At 39.9% G+C, this 23,071-nt stretch overlaps 2 protein-coding genes across 2 annotated transcripts; both read left to right on the top strand.

Moving 5' to 3' along the window:
• Positions 1–13,339, top strand: aqp9b (aquaporin 9b). Its single transcript, XM_053426333.1, has 6 exons — positions 1–223; positions 880–1,006; positions 4,222–4,359; positions 4,550–4,668; positions 5,618–5,835; positions 10,917–13,339. Exons 1-6 carry the CDS (start codon positions 122–124, stop codon positions 11,077–11,079), a joined length of 867 nt encoding a protein of 288 aa, XP_053282308.1. The 5' UTR covers positions 1–121; the 3' UTR covers positions 11,080–13,339.
• A 519-nt stretch (positions 13,340–13,858) lies between these two features.
• Positions 13,859–23,063, top strand: lipca (lipase, hepatic a). Its single transcript, XM_053436917.1, has 9 exons — positions 13,859–14,238; positions 16,165–16,343; positions 17,228–17,407; positions 17,511–17,628; positions 17,780–18,013; positions 19,293–19,535; positions 20,551–20,665; positions 21,084–21,302; positions 22,406–23,063. Exons 1-9 carry the CDS (start codon positions 14,157–14,159, stop codon positions 22,521–22,523), a joined length of 1,488 nt encoding a protein of 495 aa, XP_053292892.1. The 5' UTR covers positions 13,859–14,156; the 3' UTR covers positions 22,524–23,063.
• Positions 23,064–23,071: the final 8 nt, after the last annotated feature.

Genomic DNA, 23,071 nt, shown 5'->3' with positions numbered 1-23,071 from the left:
GCGCTGCACAGCAAGGAGGCGGCAACCGACTGTCACCCAGAGAGAGTAGAGGTTAGCTGTTTGTTCTGGTCGCAGGAAGAACATCAAGGAGATCCAGACAACAACAACAACAACAACAACAATGAAAAGCGAGACCAAGAGGAGGCTGAGGGAGAGGTGTCGCCTGAGGACGGACATCTTCAAGGAGTTCCTGGCGGAGTTTCTGGGGATATTTGTCCTGATAGTGAGTACCTCCCTGTGCACCTGTCCCCCAGCTCCCACCGCCACTCTGAGGCTGGGAACCACTATGCTAATAAGGTGTCAAACCGGGTCTCCCGGGGGCTCCGACTGCTGTCTCTCATATGTCTCTATTAGCAGAATTAAGTCTCTCTTTGATGGGCTCACATGTCAGAGAGCTGCGGGAAATCCTAACAAGATGTGACTCGTCTTTATTCCTCATCCAAAAGTGAACTGTTAAACCAGAACTGGGTTGTTGTAGATGCATTGAGTCATTTCCTCTCAGTTGAGCTCATTAGAGGAATAAGAGAAAGCAAAAAATAATCCTCAGAGCAGTGTCTTTGTTTTTCTCTCTGTCTTCTTGTGGGAGATGTCTCTGTTTCACAGTTATTGGTTTTCCATGATCCCCACCTGCCACATCAGAGGAGGGATGCAGCCCTTTTTACTCGTGGATGACTGCTCTCATCTCTAAATTGCTTCTTCCTTTTTACCTAATAAATGGGGGGGATTAATTATTTTTCAAGTTGGACAAATTGTCTGTGGCAGTCAGAGGCTGTTGCTGGACAAGAGGGCTAGTGTTAATGGTGGGTATAATTGGAATAATTAAAAACAATCCTCCATCCTTTGTGTTTTTTTCCCTTTTTCTTTTTGTCTGTGTCCCAGCTCTTTGGATGTGGTTCAGTGGCCCAGGCGGTGCTCAGTAGAGGGGCTCTCGGGGAGCCCATGAGCATCCACATAGGCTTCACCATAGGAGTCATGATGGGCGTCTACGTATCAGCAGGAGTGTCAGGTAACAGTCGAGTGATCACAAAATATCCACATCTTAGTTCAGACCGAACTATCTATACGTGTCATCATCATTCAAGCATTGAAATCAAATTTGAAAAATGCCCTTTTCTGTCCGACCACACATCATTAAACCCAAACACGTTTAGTTCACACTCATAATGAATAGAATACAGAGTAATAAAGAAGCCATAAGGGTGTTTGATATTTTTGCTTGACAGAAAAGAGGACCATTTAAACGGTCGCTCATTCATTTTCTGTTAATTCCACACACAAACAATGGACTAATTCCATCAGCTTTGTCTGGAAATTTAGAGACACTAGTGCTGTTTTGTTGTTAAGTTGGTTTCTGGTCAGTTCAGTAGTTTCCACAGCCCTCCCTGGTTCTGAGTGAAAGAAAAACAAGCACAGCTCACAGTCATTTAATATTTCAGGCGGAAGGAATTCGCTGCAGACACATGCTGATAACAGAGGTCCTGGATGTCTGTATGTCAAATCCATTTTGTCCAGGTTACACTGTGTCACTGTTTTTTTTTGCCATCTTCTGGAATATTCACAGGGAGTAAAAAAAAAAATCTGCAGGAAAGAAAAGTATCATCCAGATTTTTATTTCGGGTCAATGGCATCATTGCATTAGCTTACTCGTCTAGATAAAGTACTGGCCTGTGAAGAGCAGCGTAGACGTCTGTTATGGACAAGCAATGTTACATAATGGGGAGCATTATGGTGCTGAAGGCAAGAACTACTGATGCTATTGGGAAATTAAGTTTTTTATTGGAGTGTGTGTATTAGTGTGTGCGTGTGTGTGTGTGTGTGTGTGTGTGTGTGTGTGTGTGTGTGTGTGTGTGTGTGTGTGTGTGTGTGTGTGTTGTGTGTTTGTGTCTGTGTATGGGTACCTGTGTGGAGATATTGTGTCCAAATGGGACTTTATCTGCGGCATTCCTCCAGGATTATAGTAAGTAGAGCCTGCTGCAGTTTGCCAGCAGTGATATGGATACGAGGGAAGAGTTGTTGAACGTCACGGTGCTTCTCATGTTGACTGTCCATTAAACAGTAATTGAGGGATTCAGCACGTCAAGGGTTACCTGGTACGGACTCCACAAGTTCTCCTTATGGTCATTTCCTGCATATTTTGAATGGAAAATAATCATTGGAAACAGAGAGAAGAGATCGTTTAAATGTGATGTCCGACTGTATAATAACTGCTTAAAGGAATAGTTTGATATTTAGGAACATGAGGCAACTGCTACCTTGTGGTTTCACGGCAACTAAATCCACCCACCAGCTCATTTAGCTCACTAATTAACATTTTATGTATTTTCTTTTTTGTCTGTGCACAAACCAAAGTGTAAGATCGACTGTTTTACGAGGCTGGTGTGTCAGTCTTTTTCTTTCCTTTTGGGCAGTTACCAGGCAACTGCAATAGATGCAGATGTATTATTGGTCCCGGCAAGTACAGCAGATAAAAATGCAAAATTGTTGTTTAAGCACTTCAGATCTTGGATGGATAGAAAGCTGAATGATGTGGCCAAAAATGATATTAAAAAAAGATTGTCATATCAGTTGATGTTGATACTTGTCACAATAAATGTAACGTTATTTTTTCGGTAAAATTTAAAGTAGGATTTCTGCTCCTGAGTGAAGGTTGTTGTTTTAAACTCTTCTATTAGCAGAGACAAGCACTTGATGAACAGCTAAACATTTTACAAATCTGAAGTCGATGAAATGTGTATTTGACCTCCACACTTTGCTTGCACAATGAATCAGCATTCTATAGACGTATATCGAACCTTTGTAATATTGCTATTGATGAAAATTATATTACGATAACTATTGGTATTGTTTTACTGCCCAAGTGTCACCTCTGGACAGCCTTTTCCTTAAGTTTTCTTAAAGCTGAGGTAAGCTAACTTTATAACCATATAGTTAACAGAAAAATATGATAATGATGTTGATCTTCTCATAGAAGAAAAACGGAAAATAAGAAGAGTCAGATTTGAACTCATCAGTCCCATGATGGCATGGTTCTTTCTGTGTATGTTTTAGTGCACCAGAAGATTGAGGGGCTAATGTGGTTTGTCTCTGAGAATAAAGATTATTCATGAGGAATATGAGTTTGAAGGAAACAACCTTCACATGCTTTTGTTGTTGTTTGTCACGTTTTGGTCTTTTAGTCTGACCCACGTTCTGATGGAACTTGTGCGAGATGTTTAATGAGAGGAGTTGTAAAGCTTCAGAGGAAGAGTAGAAAAAGCCTGAGGACACGGAGGGTAATATATGGAGAGCTTTTGCTGCATGACTGGGCCATTCAGCCCCGGGGTCCACAGCTCAGTGGGAAGCTTCTGTCCAACGACATCTCTGAAGATGATCATAGGTATTGGACTAATGAGCTTTACTGGGGCATGGGTCTCTGGAGAGGAGGGGGGTCAGGTGTGACAAGCCTGGCCTTCTAGGCTCGCCTGGCAGGATGGCCCCATAGGAGAAGAAAACACAATCGCTTTCACTTTGTAGTCTCAGATTTTAGATGACAGTGTTCCATAAGTGTGACACATCCTGGTCACTCTAATGACCTGCAGTCGACGTGTGCCTTAAGCAGATTCGAGCACATTATGTCAGATGCAATTCAAATCGGCAGGTCTGGCTGGTTGTCGTGGACAGTGTTTGTGAACAGGACGGGGGGATTAACAATGGGCGCATGGTTGATACCCCCAGTGGTGTGACCACAGTGAGGTCAAAGCCAAGATCCCAGAGTGTTAAATAAATGACCCCACACTACCACCCCCGCCCAGAAACAATTGGCTGGAATGTGTCCACACACGCCTCTTTAAGACAATGTAGAGCATAGGAAAACAGGCCGACTCTGAGGGCCCAAAAACCCAGTGCCCTTTGTCTTGAAATTCATGGAGATGTTTGACTGAATGAACATCTGAGGGTTTGAATTTAAGCACCAAATGATCAGTCTGTCCCTGAGTGTGTAATCCACTGAACTCCACTTATATTGACTGTAAAAAAACTTGGCTAAGTAATTCGAATGAGCTTGGACACAGAGGTTTCAACTTTTTTCTTTTGTCAACGGATTCAGTTAATCAAGAATCAGCAGCTATATTGACATCATTGAACACATCTGGGCGTCTTGTTGAGGAGCACTGTGTGCATGGGAAGATGGTGTATATCAAGTCATTGTTACTTGTGTCCATCTGTTTCCTCGCCTGGTTGTAGGAGGCCACGTGAACCCAGCCGTCTCTCTGGCCATGGTGATCCTGGGGAAGCTGCCACTGAAGAAGCTCCCTGTGTACCTGGTGGCTCAGTTCCTGGGTGCTTTCACTGGATCCTGTGCCGTCTATACGTTGTACTATGGTAGGTGTGAACAAACTGTCTCAGAGGGCAGGATATCCAGGTCAGGATCCAGATAATCTTGTCAACCTCCTTATGAGTTTAACCAATATTTGAATACTGTCTTTTTTAGGATTTGGTAACACAAGAAAAGCTTTTCAGCAATAAAAGGAATAAACAGTTGTTTATTTTTCTTGTATGTTCTATTCCTCAGACGCTTTGATGGACTATAGCGACGGAGAATTATTTGTAACTGGTGCCAATGCCACAGCCAACATCTTTGCATCTTATCCTGCCAAACATCTCTCCCTCCTAAATGGGTTTGTGGATCAGGTAGGGTTTTAGACTCGTTGTTTAAGTGATATTTATACAAGTTATACACTTTAAACAAACTGCCTGATGACATGAGAGCATTTTTCTTTTCTTTTTTTCATTTTGAATCTTATATTCAGCATTGGAGGGTTTTTACCCCTTTTACGGAATTATTGATGTCAGTGGGATGAATTTTTCCATCATGATTCTTTGTATGTGGAAGTCACTGGAGCATACAGAGATGCACACGAGCCTATATAAAGTCTACGGTGTGAGCGTGCATTTTGTGCATTCATGGATGAATCTAAGCATAAATGGACACAGTTGTTTGCTGATGTATGAACAATTCTGCTCCGATGCTGAGAATAACCCCTATCTGCATGAGTGTAGATAGATAGATGGATAGATGGATACTTTATTAATCCCGTGGGAAATTTAGATCATCCAGTAGCTTATACACTTAAAAACATCACTGACATACACACATAAATCACTTACGGAGAACATATTTACAGATACAGGAATGGACTGCAATGATGTGATTGTGTCAGTGTCCTGTAGGAAAGTGTTCTTTTGTACATGTCAGTTAGTGTATTAGTGAAGGCAGTGAGGATATTCAAGGTCTAATTTGTTGTTTCTCTTTCTTTTTTTGTTGATAATAAACATTTTTCGTACATTAAGTTTGTGTTGTAAGTTTCCCAAGTGATTATATTTCTGAAAAGTCATTATTTCTGCATGTTTACAAGCATTACCGATGTAAACAAAGCAGCTACACCATTAGAAACTTTAATAATTATCTCTAATAGTAACGGTTATATCACCCAGGAGTGATTTTTTTATGGACCTATATAGAAACACTTCTTTATCCGGACAGAAACCAGGGTAAAGGGGAAGCATCATTATAGGCTTAGACCAGATAACAGGGAAGAGGTGTTTTCATTGTAATATCCTGATGCTTTTTATTTTTAAGGTCTACTCAGCTGGCGCTCTGGTCTTGTGCATCCTGGCCATCACTGACAAGAAGAACAGTGGTGTCCCAAAAGGCATGGAGCCTTTGCTCATCGGCTTGGTCATCATGGGCATCGGAGTGGCCATGGGACTGAACTCTGGCTATCCCCTCAACCCAGCCCGAGACCTTGGCCCACGGGTCTTCACGGCTGTGGCCGGCTGGGGCCCGGATGTCTTCAGGTAATTTTAAGGATGCACTGACAAAAAGGTTCCTGATATCAATTTTAAAATACAGCATTTAAAATGTGCGATTATAAACCCTAAATCTTTACTATCCAGAGCTATGTTGGGATTATTATCAGAAAAAAAATAGAAGAAACTTTTCTTACAAGCTGCTTTACTGAGAAAGTCACTGGTCCATTAAGTATTGCTGCTCTTACTCTCACCAGTTCCTGAGACACTGTCGATGTGTGATGTAAGAAACTCCAAGTTTAATCAAGTGGCTGCACTTTCCTTTTCCACATGAAGTGTTCGTAGCTCCCTCCCTGTTCTCCTGACAAACAGAATGAATATTTCAAAGACCATGCATGTATTCACTGCATTTGGAAAAAGGGCTCTGTTATTTAAGTTAACAGGGAGAGATTCCATGCACATAAATATGAAATATTCAGCGCTTCCTTATTGAAATGGCACAATGGTGTGTTCTGCTTTCTCGCTTTGATCCTCTCATTCTCCCTAGTAGTAGTCTTCATAGTTGCTCCGATTGTATTTATGCTAAAATGAATCGGATATTGATTAGACTTTAAAGGATAAAGTATTATTCTTATATGAATATAAAAATATCTTAATAAATATCTTTAAAACCATAATTTTAGTTATTCATTTTAGACAGAAATTAATTTACCATTTTTAACCATCTAGAAACTTGGCTGAAGCTTTGACCCCTATGGAGCATTACTATGTTTTTATCAATTACTTTATCAGGCAGCACTGTTAAGGCCTATATATGCTCATGATTAGTATATGGATATGAACTGAGCCTATTTCTGTACTCTGCGTTCATTTGTGTAGCGTTATTATGTAAATAATGAAATGTGACAACACATCTTAACTAACTGTTAAAGTTATCATCCTGCAAATATAGCTGTGCTGACACTGCTCTCAGTAAAACTTAGAGGGACTGATAAAGTTGGCTAGCTAGCCCATGCTAACGTGTCCGATAAATCAACGAATCATACAACCAGAATGAATTGATGCAGCGTAATAATACTATATTGTGTCTATGGCAACCAGTCACAATCAACGTGGTATATGTCAGATCACTGTTTGCAAGTACAAACATGAGTACCAGCAATAAGATGTTGACTATAGTTCCTTTTATGGCCACCGCTGTCATTAATAATACGTTTCGGAATGTTACAGATGATAACTTTAAATTTTTTTGATTGATTATTTATTTAAGCCTCGGAAAACAATAACAATAAAATCTAAAAGCGCAAGTGTCTCTTAAAAAAGCTGCCACTCTAATGTAAACAAATTGCTTCATTTGAGATACTGTCTGCACGTTGGAGACAAAAGAGCAGACCCTGTCTCACTTTCACGTTGGACTTTGTCAAGAGTGCAAACAAAGCTGTCATTATCAGGTACATAAACTCAGTGGCTCACAACAGAACATTTTAAAAGCCATACTTATACAGGATACCTCTCAAAACATATATAGGCTTGATAAGCAAGCTTGTTTTATCCCTATATTACCCGTGCAATGTTAAAATATCATTCTTCAATCATTTTTTTAAGCATCTTGATTAGAGGCTTTTCATTTTCACAAATGGTGAAAGCTTTTTCTGCTTTACTCAGCAAATCAAAGCCTCTTTTGCTCACGTGCTGCCTCTCTAAAGCTTCAGTACAGTTTAGTACACATTGAACTAAGTAATGTAGTAAGGGCTAAATCTGTTCTAAGATCAGGTGAGAAGTGCACAGTACGTGCTAGTGAGGGTGTTAGGAGAGGAGGCACTCTCTGAACAGATGAGTCTTTGAGGGATTATGAAAGGTAGAGAATTACGTCCCTACTTTGATGGCTTTTATAGCTTGTTCCACCATTGAGAACAGTGGAGGTTTTTTGATGACTGAAGACTCCACATTCTGGATAGTCTGTAAGGGTTTCACTGTGCCTGAAGGAAGGCTGACCAGAAGGGCATTGCAATATTGAGGCTGGACACACCCAGGGCCTGTAACAGGCATTGGGTTGGGTAGAAGGACTTCTTATGTTGCAAAGCAGCATGAGCAGGAGATGAATACAGCATGGTCAGAGAAGCATAGATCACAGGGTATCAGTATTATCTGCTTTGATCCAAGTGTCAGTCAGCACCAGCAGTTCAAGAGACAGCTGGTTAGCATAGGCAGGAAGTAATTCGGCTTTATTAACTGCAGCTCCACAGCCCATTAAGGAAGTAGGCACATGTGGGTGGAACGTTGCAAGGACCGGTGCATAGCCAGATTCCTTCGCCTTCTGGCATAGTAATACTGTTTATTTCAGCCAACACGAATGGAGTGGAAGAACATAACTACGTTTTACTTACTTTCGTACTTGTGTCTTTGCATGCTCACGATGGTGGACTAGCTTGGTGGACTCCCACACTTGAATTAGCTTTCTTTACCCATGTAGGTCTTCACACAAGGAGGACGACGCTGACATTCAGCGACAGTTTCACTGATAAAGAATGAGATTTATTTAACAGAGTTGTTTACGTGTCAGGGTTGATTGCATACAGATGAGTATGCCCTCTGGATTAGCAACTCAAAAGGGTTGTTTATGGTGGCCTGAGATTGTTCACGCTTCCAATTCTCGCCAACATCTGGCCAAAACTTGCTCTAACAATGCACAATTAATATGTTTTGAAGGCGCAGCACGGACACAGAATACAGGAATATATGTGAATGAGTTTAATAGGAGGTAGCACTTAAATTACAACTGCAGCCAGAACAAGTCCTGGATGAATTCTTGAGTTGTCTTAAGTGGTTGTAAGCAGTCGAACGGCTCACTGTGGCATAGACGTAGATTCTGATAAACCACAGCTTAAACTATCACCAGATGGCCCATGTGCCCATTAAATGTAGAAAGATTGCTTTAATGCACATATAAGCTCTTGATAGTATCATTGCTAACTGCAATATCATGCATAAAGTATGTGCTAAATCTGGAATAATCTTTTACATTTATGATTTAAACATAGCAGCGTGAAATGAAAGGATCTTCTCAGGACAGAGTGTGAAGGATGGCGCTTGGCTCCATACACTGTCCACGTGGTATCAATGTGACTCACTGTCTCTCAGCCTGCTCATTTTAGCTGTGGCCATAGATTAAAGTCTATAATCCCACCGCCTCCCTCCTGTAGTCTACTTCCTGGATCCCTACAACAGAGCAAGATGACCTGCTCAGACGCTTGTTTGTTCTCAAGCCTGCTCGTCAGCTCTGTTGAGTGAAGCCCTTTCACCTGCAGTAAAGGCTCCGACCAGCCACATCCACCAGCACGATTCTAATCTCCCTCCGGCTAAGTAAAACAGTCTGTCTGAGGTCAGCCAGAGACAGAATGAGGACACATGCAGTAGATGTGACACACAGAGCTCCTTAAGACTTAACTGTAATCTGGGATAACTACATAGATACCTCGCCTCAGGTAGGATGATACAAACATAAATATACAGATTAATTTAGACAGTATATATAATGAATAATTATAAAAAACAACTGCAGCAATTTAACAATATCATATTGGGGAGACATTATATTTTCAGGTTATCCATCCGTCCATCTTTCTCTTTCTTGTGAACAAGATATCACAAGAACACCTGAAAGGATTTCCTTCAAGTTTGGTTAAAACATTTCATAGGGTTTAAGGATGAGCTGATTTTTCATCCTGATTTTGGTGGTCAAAGGTCAAGGTCACTGTGACCTCACAAACAAATGTTTTGCCTTGTGAATGTGATATTTCCTAGGAACTGCTCCTGGGAATTTCTTCATATTTGGTACAAATGTTAAGCCTAGGCTCCCAGATAATTTATGGACAGGAGAGATTTGGGTGGTTAAGGTCGAGGTCGTGGTAGCCTCCCAAATCACATTTTAGCCTCTTGAACATGATATATGAAGTATGTCTTTAGGGAATTTCTTCAAAGTTGTCATATGGACTCCAGGATTAACTGATTAGATTACAGTGGTCAAAGGTCAAAGGTCATGGTGACCTCAAATGAGTCTGGGAAATAATGCACGGAGACTGAATCTGCGCTTTCTGGCAGAGGCATTGTACTGCACTGAAGTAATTCTAGTTGTGTATAGTATTAGTCAAGCTAAGCTTACTACACTTCCTCTACTGCAATAGTATCTTTCATTGCTACCATATCAGAATAACCATAATCAAGATTTTCCAACTTGATAATAGTGTTCATCTCAATAAAAGTCATAATTATGACTTTAAAACATTTCCGATAAAACTCACATGGCACAAAATAATACCTGTGTCAGTACAGGCAGAAGGTGATATGTTCATTTGTATGAGGGGGGATGGTACCGATGATGGTCCCAGATCCAATAGAAGCATAGAAAGAGAACATTTGCATTTAAGAGGGAGAGCGAGACAAAGAGCACTTTCCTCCTGTTCTTTTCAAATCCATTCAGTTCCAACTATACTGCAGATCCCACAGTTTAGTTTGTAGCATTAACTTTAGGATGTTCACCTGCACACACAAATTCTCCGTCTGCACACACAGCACTCTCTCTGGTTTAAGAGGGGATGGGTGGTAGGGCCTTACTGCCATTTTGGTTTAAAGAGGATGACATCCCCCCTCACCCCCCTAAAAATCCACTACTGTTACACTAGTGTGAAAACCATACCATCATGTATGCCTTGTGTAAACCACAGTCTGCTATACTCTTTAGATAAATGGGTAGTTTGACATTTTGCGGATAATTAATGCACTTAAGAGGTGCAGATCGGTGGATCTTATTACCTCTGGACAGAGTTTCCTGTCTTTGTCCTAAGCTAAGCCACCATGCAAACCTGAGAGTGCTAACATTCATCTCATATATCCTAAAGCAAGAACGTGAAAAGGTGGATTTCCCAAGATGTTGGGATCTAATCCTTTAAAACCAGATTTAAAGGACGTATTGTTGTATTCTCCATGCATCGTCATTTTCAGTGGTGGCATTGCAAATAAAGGCACAAGAAGATTTTAAATGTTTGATTCATTCAGGACATTGTCTGAATAAAAAACGACATTTTCAAATTGTATTTTGACAGAATGATTTGCATGTGTCCTCCCTGCAGGGCTGGAGGCTGCTGGTGGTGGATCCCTGTGGCAGGGCCCATGGTTGGCGGAGCAGTCGCAGCCTGCATTTATTGTCTCTTCATTAAGTTTCACCACGAAGAGACGGAAAAACAGGAAGAGAACAACATCCAGGACCAATATGGAATGATAACCTTGAGTTAAAAAAATCTTCCTCTAGAACACTGTTTTTTTTTCACAGCTGATTGTTTAATACAAGGCATGCATGTCCAACAATATGATGCATGTAGATGTATTGTATGCTGATGTGAGTTGGGATATATGTTGTTGGTTACATAGGCATATATATATTTGAGATTATATTGTAGTGTATTTTCTGCAACAGCACAGTGTGAACACTTATTTGGCAACTCGACAATCATATATATTTTTTATTTATTTGTCTTTTGTTCTTTTGTGAAAGAGAAACTATTGTGAAAGAAGTCAATTAATGTGAGTGTCCGTTTGACTTCAAACCCTTTATGTGGCCTACATTTGAGTCAGAGTCCTTACAATGTGCATGTTTGAAAAGATGTTTAAGTTTGTTTGATTGAATCTTGTTTTTTTACATGTTGCTTTAGCTATGTTATTCTTTTACGGCGTATTATTAAGGTACTTTCTCAAGTATTCTTTCTAGTATTCTTTTTTTCTTTCAAATGATTCAGTGTATCCTATATTGAACAAAAATTGTGTTTTGTTCACACTTGTTATGAAGGTTTTCAAAAAAATACAAATAAGCAGAAGTTTAGCTAAATATATTGCTGTGACAGTATGGGAAAGCTCTCCTCCCATTGTTTGCATACAAATAAAATGTCAGAAGTTAAAAATAAATTAAAATCACTAATAAACATTGTTTTTACTGTTGGAAAATATGTATTTGTCCAAAGCCAGAATAATTGTAAAATCCCCTCTAGTGATGGTGAATAGATTTGTGGTCCGGTAAATGTTCTAACAGAAAACCAGGCCTTTTCACAGAAGACAGTTTGATCTGTTACAAAAGGAAAAGCAAAGGTATGAAATTTAAAATGAACTCACATTTGTAGACTAGTGTGCATGAAGCACGTTGTAAAGTCGACCGGGACATATGAACCGAACACAGCCATTAACATTAAAGTTAATTCAATTAATTTCCTTTGAGGTGATTTTATTTCCAGTTTACACTCGAATCTGGAAAGAATATGAAAAACAAATGATTCTTTAAATTATGTTGATGTCTTACTCTCATCACCTTTGGGAACTTTAACATTAATTTCCTGGAGACTAAGCATAATCCTAACCCCTATTTGCCTAACTTTATAACCAAAGGCCAAAACTCAGGCAAAAGCTTTGTCTTAAACTGGATGAGACATTACCAATTAACAGATATCCCCCAAATGTAGCTTTGTTGTTATTGTCAAGCACCCCAGTAGGTCAATGCACGGCCAGGAATCATCAATTGGATTAAAGCAGTGATACATTAATATTTAAACGAAGACAAGTGGAAGAGCTTACATAACTTTTCACAGTTCAGTGGTTTTAAGGGCTCTTCCCACAGAGCACCTCCTTTCTGTGACTTAAATAATATCTGCTTCTCATTAATGATGGATGACACGAGCTACAAGCTTTCGGTCTTTATTCTGTTTCCTCTAGACATGATTTATAGTATTATGGTTTGAGAGCATACAAACACTGTTGTATTTGTATGCATTTTACCTTAAAATGAGTCACTGGCTATCAAAATACTGTGTTTGAACACACACACGGGCGCTCAAACACACACACACGCACGCGCACACACACACACACAGTATTTGGAAAAGCAAAGGTTCCTCGTGTTTGCTTTTCAGAAGTGTTCACCTGCAGATGTGACAGCACACATTAGACAAACTGTGATTTTAACTCTTTGGCTGCTGAACTGAATTGAGCCTTTACAGAAAGTCGTGTGTTTACAGTGTGAAATGTTCCTCGTAAATGTCACCTGAGCCTGAACTATGAAAACAATGTGCCTGCGTGTGTTTATATGTGTGAATACTGAGCTGATTTACTGTCTTTTGCTTATACATCGTATAACACAAATATAGTTATTCACCAATGCCAGTTCAAGTATTAATGTGTGTGTACATCAGGGCTCATAAATTAAACATTATCAAGAAATATTGCAATATCATCAATATTTCAAAAGTTCAATGCATTGTCTAAACACAGTGTGAAACATAACTGGTACAACTCATATTTGTAAAAAAAAAAAAAAAAAGTCATCCAGGAGGAAAAATCTATCTCTAAACTCATCAGAAATAATAATGTGACATTTATAATGATGATGCATTCATTGAGCTACATTCACTATTATTCCAATTTTAGCCTCTGCACATCAAAATAAATTGTGGGGAATGTGTATTAAACTGTTTTTGTGTGAAAAAATAAATATCCAGATTGATTATTGTAACTCTTAAGTCTTTGAGATTCTTTAGAGGTTTATTTGTAGCTTAATATCGGCAATTTAAGACAGTCCAAATATAGATTTTTTTTTTTTAACAATGATGTGGCTTGTGATTTGTCTCAGTATCTCAGTCTCTCTGTGACCACCATGTGATCATTAACCACATGTGTGTACTATACTCACACCATATAACCTGAAACAAACTGGTTCTTTAGAACACTCCAGTGTAAAGGTGATAGTACATGTAACCAGTCACAAATCATTGATTTTACTGAATCCTACCACATAAGAATGATCCACGTCTAAATCTCCAATTGTGGATTTACTTATTCATGTTTGTCCACAGACTTTATTTGAGCCTTTAACTGAGGGCTCATTGATTTTGTAATTCATGTCTAAAGGCAGTTTCAGATAACAGTACTTCTAAGTGGGACGTGTACTGACGGAAGGGTCTAGGGTCATTTCAACCTCTCAGCCATTATCGGCTCATCGTACCACACCCCCTTCCCGTTCGGAACTCTGCTCTTTCACAATGTGTTCAATCTGCACAGCTCGGCCAATCAGGACGAGAACCAATCCTCCTGATCCATAAAACCAACACTGGCTCTGTCCTCTCTCCCTCTGTACAGTACAATGTGTGTCCCGCACACAGGACAGAGAAGAGACGTCTCTGAAACAGCCTCTTCTCCCACCGACAGAAGGATCTCACCCTCAGACTCCACGTTATCTGTATTTCCCCCCCAGCTACAGGTTTAGGTCTAAGCACCTCACCTGTGAGAAAAGCGGTGGTATCAAGGAAGTAGAGAAGTGTCTGTGGGCCGTCATGTCTGTGCTTCAAGTCCTCGGCTGTTTGCTGTTAACCTATCACATCAGTGAAGGGAAGAAAATCAAAGGGAACGGAGCAGGTGAGTGATGTTTAACATCAACCCAAACAGGGGTCTTCAAGACAATCACTTCTTTTATCGATTAATCAATTAATTTAAAATATATCAAATTAACGGATCAAAGTGAAAAATCAAAGGGCATTACGGGAGATGGATGGATCCCTGATAGTTTTGTTACTTTTATGCTACACATGGTGATAGATCTGGATTATTGATTTTATTTCAATATTAGACAAACCTGGAAAAATATAATACATCCTGAATAAAATTGTAATCATTTTAATCAATTTTCCTTAACAATGATGCAAATAATTAGTGAATTCTTTAATGATAAACTCCAGGTGATGCAGTTTTCTCACATGTTGCAAAACTGCAGTTTAAAAATTGGGCCTTTGACCTCTTAAACATGGTTTAAACATGGTTTTTACAGCCGGATTTCCTCCCATCACTTGTCATTTTATTTGGTTGTAATTCTATGTGAACTTTGGGTTCTTCTGTTTTAATTTAAATCCAACACTGGATCCACTAACGACACAATGCTCTGTGTGGGAGTAAGAAGCTGTTGCCACATTTCTTCATATCCGTTCAGTTGTGAAAAAACATAGTTGCTGAAAATCTTGTGGGCCTGAACAGTTATAGCTCTGATGTGTTTAGGTTTTTGTCTTTTAAGTTTCTTACAGATACACTTTGTTTTAAAAAAACTGTGAAATTATCAAAAAAAAAATTTTAAAAAATGCAAAACTACTTATTTAAGCTGAGAACAGCTCCTCAGTCACAGCATGCAAACATTTCTTTTTTTACATTTGGCACTGTGCTGTGGTGGTTACAAAAGTGCTGATAAAGAGCACTTTTTTAATTACAGTGTACAGTTTATGCTCGATAATGACTTATAATGAGTCAGGCCGTTTTCATTTGCTCTCCATGTTCATGTGGATAATCAGTCATAACAGGGAGGAGACATTTATTTAACTGAGACACTTAAGATGAATGATGGAGCGATAATTACTGTCATTACTTTTAAAGTTGAGATGTTTTCATAGGCTTCATCCCAACAACCAGTGCTCATCTGATGACAACTCTGTCACCGATCACCCCTAGGTTTCTGGTCTTATTAAAATTAAAATGTGAGAATAATAAATATGCTGGACAGAAATCGATGGCGAACGATAAAAGAAATGTAATGATCATTTCTTTGGAGCAGGATCTATAATGTTTGAGATTGAGACTTGGGAGGTTTCTGTGGCAGTTCTAACATTTTAAGAGAGGCGGGATTATTTAAGAATTTACGAGAAGAGCCTGGTAAAGAGTCACTGGTTTTTGTCAAGTGATACGTGTGTGCATCTGCCAAAGAGGTTTGCATGACCCGGGAACACAGCACAGTGCCTCTGAGATAGTGTCAGTGGCCATAAGTTGGAAATGACGGTTTGATTTCTCCCTATTTACTCTCAGATAATCAAATCAATACGTTGAGTTAAACCCATTTCTTGTCTCTCCAATGGACAAACAAAGAGAGATTTCAGCATGATCTGTCATCGGGCAATATTTGCAAAGCACTTTTCATACAAACAATGCAACTCAAAGGGCTTTAATAAAAATTATATCCCGACCAATCTCCGACCCATCACTGCACAGAGTAAGACGATATTAGCATGAACTGAGGAAACGTTATCATTAATCTAAATATTTAAAATGAGGAGACACAAGAGATTACATAAAAATATAATATAATATAATATGATAATAAGAGACAGTTAATAAGTAAGTAAGTTATTGAATAGATAATTAATTATTTTTGAATAAAACAACACATTTGTAAACCAACCTAAGATGTATGAATAAATAAATATGTATTCATACATCATTACATAAAATTCAATTAAAAGGTCTTGAGTTTGATTTTTAAAAACATCAGACACCTGAAGAATAACAAAACGTCTGTGCTTGCAGTGCACACAGAGTGGAGCCCGGTCCTGAAGAGGATGGAGCCCTTTGTCAGCAGCTCGCTCTTCGGCCTGTTTTTAGAAGGTGAGGACACCTGCCCACTGGACCCTCTGCAGCTGCACACTCTCACCTCCTGTGGCTTCAACAGCAGTAATCCCCTCATCATCATCACTCACGGGTGGTCGGTAAGGTCAACTCCCGCTCTCCTCACGCTCCGCCGACTTCCACCACTGCATACAAAACATGGAGCTCACCGCGTAGAACTAATCTCTTGCACTTCAGCCCCTCTGCAAACAGAGGTGGGCGCTCTCAGATTAGGAGCATACACCAAAATCAGCTCGGGGGGCTTCCTCTCCATGACTGACGGTTCAGTCACTGACAAGTGACACTGGACTGTTTTTAAAATGTGGAGCTCGTCAACAAGAGAGAGAGAACATGTTCAAAATACTGAAATAATGACATACACAGAAATATTCTCAAATGTGACTTTTTAAATGGATGGATGGATGGATGAGCAATGGATGAATGGTAAATATAATGGGTGTATGAGGGGTATATATGCGATTGGTATATAATGGATGGATGGATGGATGAGTGGATGCATGTTATAGATGGATGGGTGGTATATAATGGATGCTTGGATGGACAGATGAGTGGTATAGATGGATCAGTGGTATATAATAGATGGATAGATTAGTTGTCATCCATCCATTTAATGGATGGATGTATGGATGGATGAGATTTATATAATGGTTGTATTGATGAGGGGTATATAATGGATGCATGTTTAGATGAATGGTATATGGATGGATGAGTGGTATATAATGGATGGATGGATGGATGGATGGATAAGGGGTATATAATGATGGATGGATGGATAAGGGGTATATAATGGATGGATGGATGATAGCTGAATGGTATATATAATTAATAGATGGATGGATGAATGAGTGGTATATATAATGGATGGATGGATGGATGAGTGGTGTATGACAAACCGATGGATGTTATATAATCGGTAGAAACCCTTTGATAAGACACAGATCTCTAAGCAGCCGTTTCCCCTCAGGTGGATGGGATGATGGAGAGCTGGGTGCTCAGGTTAGCCACAGCCCTGAAGACCAACCTGAAAGACGTCAACGTGGTGATCACTGACTGGTTGTCCCTGGCTCACCAGCACTACCCCACTGCTGCCCAGAGCACCCGCACTGTGGGAAAGGACATAGCTCACCTGCTGCACTCACTTCAGGTCGGGGGGGGGGGGGATTTCGGTTTGATTCTGAAGAAACACTTTTGAACAACATGAATGTAGTGCAGTTGCCAAGACTATGTCAAATATCTGTCCCAAACAGGAGCAGTACCAGTTCCCAGTGAGAAAGGCTCATTTGATTGGCTACAGCCTTGGCGCTCACATCTCTGGATTTGCAGGAAGTTACCTGGAAGGTCCGGACAAGATTGGAAGAATCACTGGTGAGTTTTTTCCACAGCAGGAATGCAGTTATGTTGCACTAGCTTATGTCCTTCTGGACAAAAACCTTAATGCAAAAGTATAATGAACTTTTTTATTCCGTATCCTAAAAACAAACCAATGTTTCATGTTGAATATTGTTGTTTTTTCCAGGTCTGGATCCAGCAGGGCCACTTTTTGAAGGCATGTCTCCCTCAGACAGACTCTCCCCAGATGACGCTGAATTTGTGGACGCCATCCACACCTTCACCCAGGAGCGTATGGGCCTCAGTGTGGGCATCAAACAGGCAGTGGCCCATTATGACTTTTACCCTAACGGAGGAGACTTCCAACCAGGATGCGACCTGCAAAGCATTTACGAGCACATAACCCAGTACGGGCTTATGGGTACGATGAAAAACACACTGGGACACCTTGGAAAATATATGTTGTATATGTCGTCTGGGGAATGTGTATTAAACCACATAGAACCAAAATGTTAGACAGAAAAAAACAACCTGCTCTAGTCATTGCAGTAAAGATGACAATTTAAAAAGTAAGGTCAGAGAAAAAGCTACGAAATTTACAAAACGTTTATCCTCTGGGAACCATGAACATGCCAAATGATTAGTACAACCCACTCATTGGGTTTCCATGGCATCATGGTGATGCATTAAAAAAACAGCTTTAAAGTGCCACCTTTGCACTAAAGCTGAATAGATCATTTGAGGAGTCCATCCCCAAACTTTTTGAGTTTCAGGGGTAAACCGTGTTGCAGCCAAATCCAATACAATTGAAGTAAATGGGTCGTCCTTATTCAAATGCGAAAAAAGCAAGAGAAGAAAACACAACATGCCTCTATAGTGCTCCTGTGGTGGAATCCAAGGGTCCATACGGCCCTACATTCATATTCCACTCTAAACAAGATCATTTAGACCATGATTTTATCTTAAATGTCTGCTGTGATCCTCCTCTGGAGCCAACTCAAAAACTTCATCTACCCCTCCACCGGCATAGTGCTGAGTAGATGAGTGCATCTTCGTTTTTGGATGAACTATCCCTTTAAATAACCTTCAGTACAGGAGTTATTTTCCTTTCAGGAGTCAGACCATTCCGCTTTAATGCATCTGAGCAATGTGTTGTGCAGCCTAACTCTCCGGTTTGCCTCCTCCTCGGCTTTGTCATAATATTGTTTTTGTCTTAATAGCTCTTGCCACCTCAAAACACTTCTTTAGAAGCCATATCTTGGGCACCGGTTCATCTTTTGCTTGTTGACAGTTTCTCGTCCAGCGTCGAAGCAGATGCGTTTAATTTCCTCTAAGCGGCTGTGGGATTCATGGGGCTTCACAATCCAAAACCCGTTCACATCATGAATGACAGTGACAGCCACATTAAAGCATCTGTCAACCCCAGGAGCTAATTAGCAACATGTGCCGTCCCCGGCTCCGAGCTGAGCTGCCTCCAGGCTACAGGAGAAAAGAGCAAACCAGTGTCACACTTAATGAGACTCCTTTAGGGGGGACAGTCTGATCAATGTCAGCATTTGGTGATGATGAAATCAATACACCAGACATTCTAGATTAAGTCACAGTCCTGCAACCCGCATGTCGTGTGGAATTGATCTGTCAAAGGCTGTTTTGAAAAACTCTTTTGTAAACGTCCACCATATGTTTGTTTCCTCCCAAAGGTTTCGAGCAGACAGTGAAATGTGCTCATGAACGCTCCGTCCATCTCTTCATTGACTCCCTGCAGAACGAAGACAAGCAGAGCACGGCCTACAGCTGCAAAGATACGAGCGCCTTCGACCACGGCGCGTGTCTGGACTGTCGGAAGAACCGCTGCAACACACTGGGCTACAGTATCAAGAAGGTTCCCAGTTCAAGAGAGAAGAGGCTCTACCTGAAGACGCGCCCTCGGATGCCTTACAAACGTATGTGGTTCTTCCTTGTGATTTCAAAGTAACAGCCTCAAGATATATTTCTATACAGATCTCTAATCTCAAAACAGTTCTGCATGTCTTTCTTGTAAAATCCGTGAACTGATCATCTGAGATGGATCCCACAGCAGCGCTTAAAAAGAATGACCCTCAGAGAGCATTCATCCACCAAGGCCCAACACATTTCTTTGGATCTACACCAAATGCCAACACCAACAAATGTAATAAATAACATCACTGATTTAACAAGATACACAATTCTTTTATGAGAAATCATTGAAAAGGTTGAGAAAACCCCCGCAATGAAAAAACAGAAGTGGAAAAAAGGTCTGGACTCAAAGGTTATGGATTCTTCATTGGGTCATGCATCACCTCTCCAGAAAATGTCATGGAAATCGAGTAGTTTTGGGATAATATTTTCATTCCATTCTAAATTTGAGCAACTTAAATTTACCTTATTTGTTAATGACCATATCTATTTTCTAAGTATATCTATACATGTGTTGTAGTTCAAGATAATAGTTTGTTGATCCTTGGGTCAGTTCATAACCAAGCCATATACTGAGTAAGTAAAATGATCCTCACTTTAACCAGCTTCACAAAATATGATCTTTACTTGTAAAAGATTACTTCTACTCTGTGATATTGCTACTTTTACTTAAGTTAAATATTTAACTTAAGAGATAAAAAAAAGAGGGAAAACAAGACATAGATTATAATTCCCCCCCAAAAAAACATAAATATACCTTTAACTTTATTGTTTATAGTACAAGTATTTAAAAGGGTATATCAATTCAAAGGGACTCTATTTGCATAATGAGATATGACATGATTGATTTGGATGGATAATGCATCAATTATTACTAATCATCAAAATGGAATTGACGCACATTCTCACATTCTCACCAGTTGTAATCACCCTATCTGACAGAGAGTAAACATTGTGCTTGACGACTCGTCTGTCTTCATCTCTTCCTCTTCCTCCTCTGCTTCTATTTGTCCTCTGAAGTCTATCATTACCAGTTCAGGATCCAGTTTGTCAACCGGATGGAGCAGATGGAGCCCTCTCTCACCATCTCCCTCACCGGAACGCAGGAGGAGAGTGGAAACCTCCACATCTCCTTGTGAGTACTGTACCGACCTCCCATCGGGCTTGCATTGCATCACATCGAAGCTCAGTGAACCCTGAACCCTCTGATACATGCAATATGCAGCTGGGCTCTCAACGCTGTAGTGGAAAAAAAAGAAAGCAAGTTGAGAGGAACAGCTGACACACATGGAAACAACTCCAGCCCCTGCATGAAAGAGAACTGTAAATGGGGACGATGGAGTGAATTATTTACTTGAGACACTATTCACTAATGTGTGTGATCCCTAGTGTTCTGTGTGTCAAAGACTGTGAGCAGAGGAACTCTCAAGTGCCGCTCTGCTGCAGACCTCTGTCCCAACAGAGGGTCTTTGCTTCGTTGTAAAGAAACGTGACGGCCTCCTGCAGGATGTTCTCTGCTATAAACATCTTTCTCTCTTCACTTTCCACCGAAGCACTGAAAAGATCACGGGTAACAAGACCTACACCTTCCTGATCACCCTGGACCGAGACTTGGGTGATCTGATGTTGCTCAGGTTGCAGTGGGAGCGACCGGCCCTGTGGAAGAACGTGTGGAGCCGGGTGCAGACCATCATGCCCTGGGGCGGCCGGGAGGGAGAACCGCTGCTGACTGTGAAAAAGATCAGCATCAAATCCGGCGAGACGCAGAAGAGGTACTCCATCCTACACGTAAAAGTCCTCCAGTAAAAGTCACCGGGGAATTAACAAACTTAAAATCGTATTGCACAAATTCAACCTATACAGAAACATGTAAGAAATGCGCTTATGTTTTACTAAACACAGTGTGCTAGTAAATAAAATTGCCGCCATTTAAAATTAAGATGATGTAAAATATTAGTGTTCTGAATAAACTACAGGACTTTATTTGTCATCAGCAATTTAAATATATGCTGAATGCTGAATGTACATGTTGTCAATTGACCTTGAAATAGTTTGGGTGCATCTGAAAAAATTCCCAAATCGTTGAAATAACATAAAAAGTCATGGCAAGCTGTCAAGGGAGGAAAAAGTGTTAATGTTATCTTACAGTGTAACGTTAGGATGTAAGCAGCATTTTAAATGTAACCTGCTGGTAGTTTAGTGCATCAGCTTCTTCTTTGTGCAAAGTGCAGAGAGAGATGTCGCACAACCCTCCAACAACACACCATGCTGTATTACACAATGTTGTCAGGTCGTTGGACTAACGGTGGTGGTATGGATGGTCGTTTCCAGTTTACTTGTATGTAACCAAACAAGTCTTGAAACGACCCACGAGGATTACAAACACCTAAATAAAAACAAGCTTACGAGTATAATTTCAAATACTTAAAGTTAGACACTAATTTGAGGAGAGGCTTGTTTAGTATAAATCATGTTGTTTCATAATCGTTTAGATGGGGATCATGTTTTTGAATTGAAAATCCTACAACTTAATAACTTGGGCTAGTACATAATACTTTATTACTACTATAACATGTACAATATATCAGAAATAGTTTATGATAAAAATATTGATAATAAATTATAAAAATAAAAAAATCTAAAACTGTACTGTGAATACACTGCACTGTAAGATAGGACACACGAGAAGTCAAGCATAATTATCTTATTTTCAGAGGATTGTTTAATACTTGAGTAATGTAATGGATAATTAAATGTTCCAGTATAAACGTCGAAAACCTTCCACATCGACACTATTGAAGACTTGTAACGCCCCCTAGTGGATTGTTTCCTAATCACAGGACCCACTCATGTCAACATTGCTTTTGTTTTCCAGGACCTCTTTTTGTGCCATGACAGACAACGAGCAGCATGTCGAGATGTCACAAGACAAAGTGTTTGTGCGCTGCGCAGACGAGAAGCCAAGAAAGCGCAGAAGGAAGCTCAACCAGTAGATCTGTGTGGGTTCGTTCCACAGACTCAAGATCTCTAATGTCCCACCAGGTCACAACAGGATGAGATTCTGCTAAGCAGATTTAGGGAGCACATTAGAAATCATTCATTTTATTTTCTGAAAGATGTGGCACTAATCTAATGTTATACATATTGTTACTGAGGAGAGAAAGCACACTAGCAACTTTTGTAAACTGTGTTTACAATTTACAGGAATATGATGTTTGAGTATATGATCATTTTAGAGTACAGCTTGTGATCTGCTGAGATTTACATCTCTGTCCACAAACAAATGTTTTCAGCAGTTGAACATTTGCCAATTTAAATATTAACCAGACAGTGAACAGTCAGAAGTTCAACGGCCTTTTTCTGACTTTCATTCCAGAGTGTACATGCATTTTTTTTAAGTGTCTAATGTTCTATGTAAAATGATCAATCTCATCATTTAAAAACAAACACAAGTCTTGCCAATAACTTTATATGAATATATTGTTACTCAAATTCAAACCAAAGCAATAAATCTATACCTCTTTTCTATTCTATCTGGTGG

The sequence above is a fragment of the Pleuronectes platessa genome, chromosome 1 (genome assembly GCF_947347685.1).
Source record: "Pleuronectes platessa chromosome 1, fPlePla1.1, whole genome shotgun sequence".
Lineage (NCBI taxonomy): Eukaryota > Metazoa > Chordata > Actinopteri > Pleuronectiformes > Pleuronectidae > Pleuronectes > Pleuronectes platessa.
Note: the sequence above shows the minus strand (reverse complement) of the source record. Positions and strands in the feature narration are given on the sequence as shown.

Coding starts and splice junctions, on each gene's coding strand:
- aqp9b (XM_053426333.1), top strand. CDS start 122: ATGAAAAGCGAGACCAAGAGGAGGCTGAGGGAGAGGTGTCGCCTGAGG. Junction 4,669..5,617: donor TAAATGGGTTTGTGGATCAG/GTAGGGTTTTAG, acceptor TTTATTTTTAAG/GTCTACTCAGCTGGCGCTCT. Junction 5,836..10,916: donor TGGGGCCCGGATGTCTTCAG/GTAATTTTAAGG, acceptor TCCTCCCTGCAG/GGCTGGAGGCTGCTGGTGGT.
- lipca (XM_053436917.1), top strand. CDS start 14,157: ATGTCTGTGCTTCAAGTCCTCGGCTGTTTGCTGTTAACCTATCACATC. Junction 17,629..17,779: donor CAAGATTGGAAGAATCACTG/GTGAGTTTTTTC, acceptor TGTTTTTTCCAG/GTCTGGATCCAGCAGGGCCA. Junction 19,536..20,550: donor CCCTCGGATGCCTTACAAAC/GTATGTGGTTCT, acceptor TGTCCTCTGAAG/TCTATCATTACCAGTTCAGG.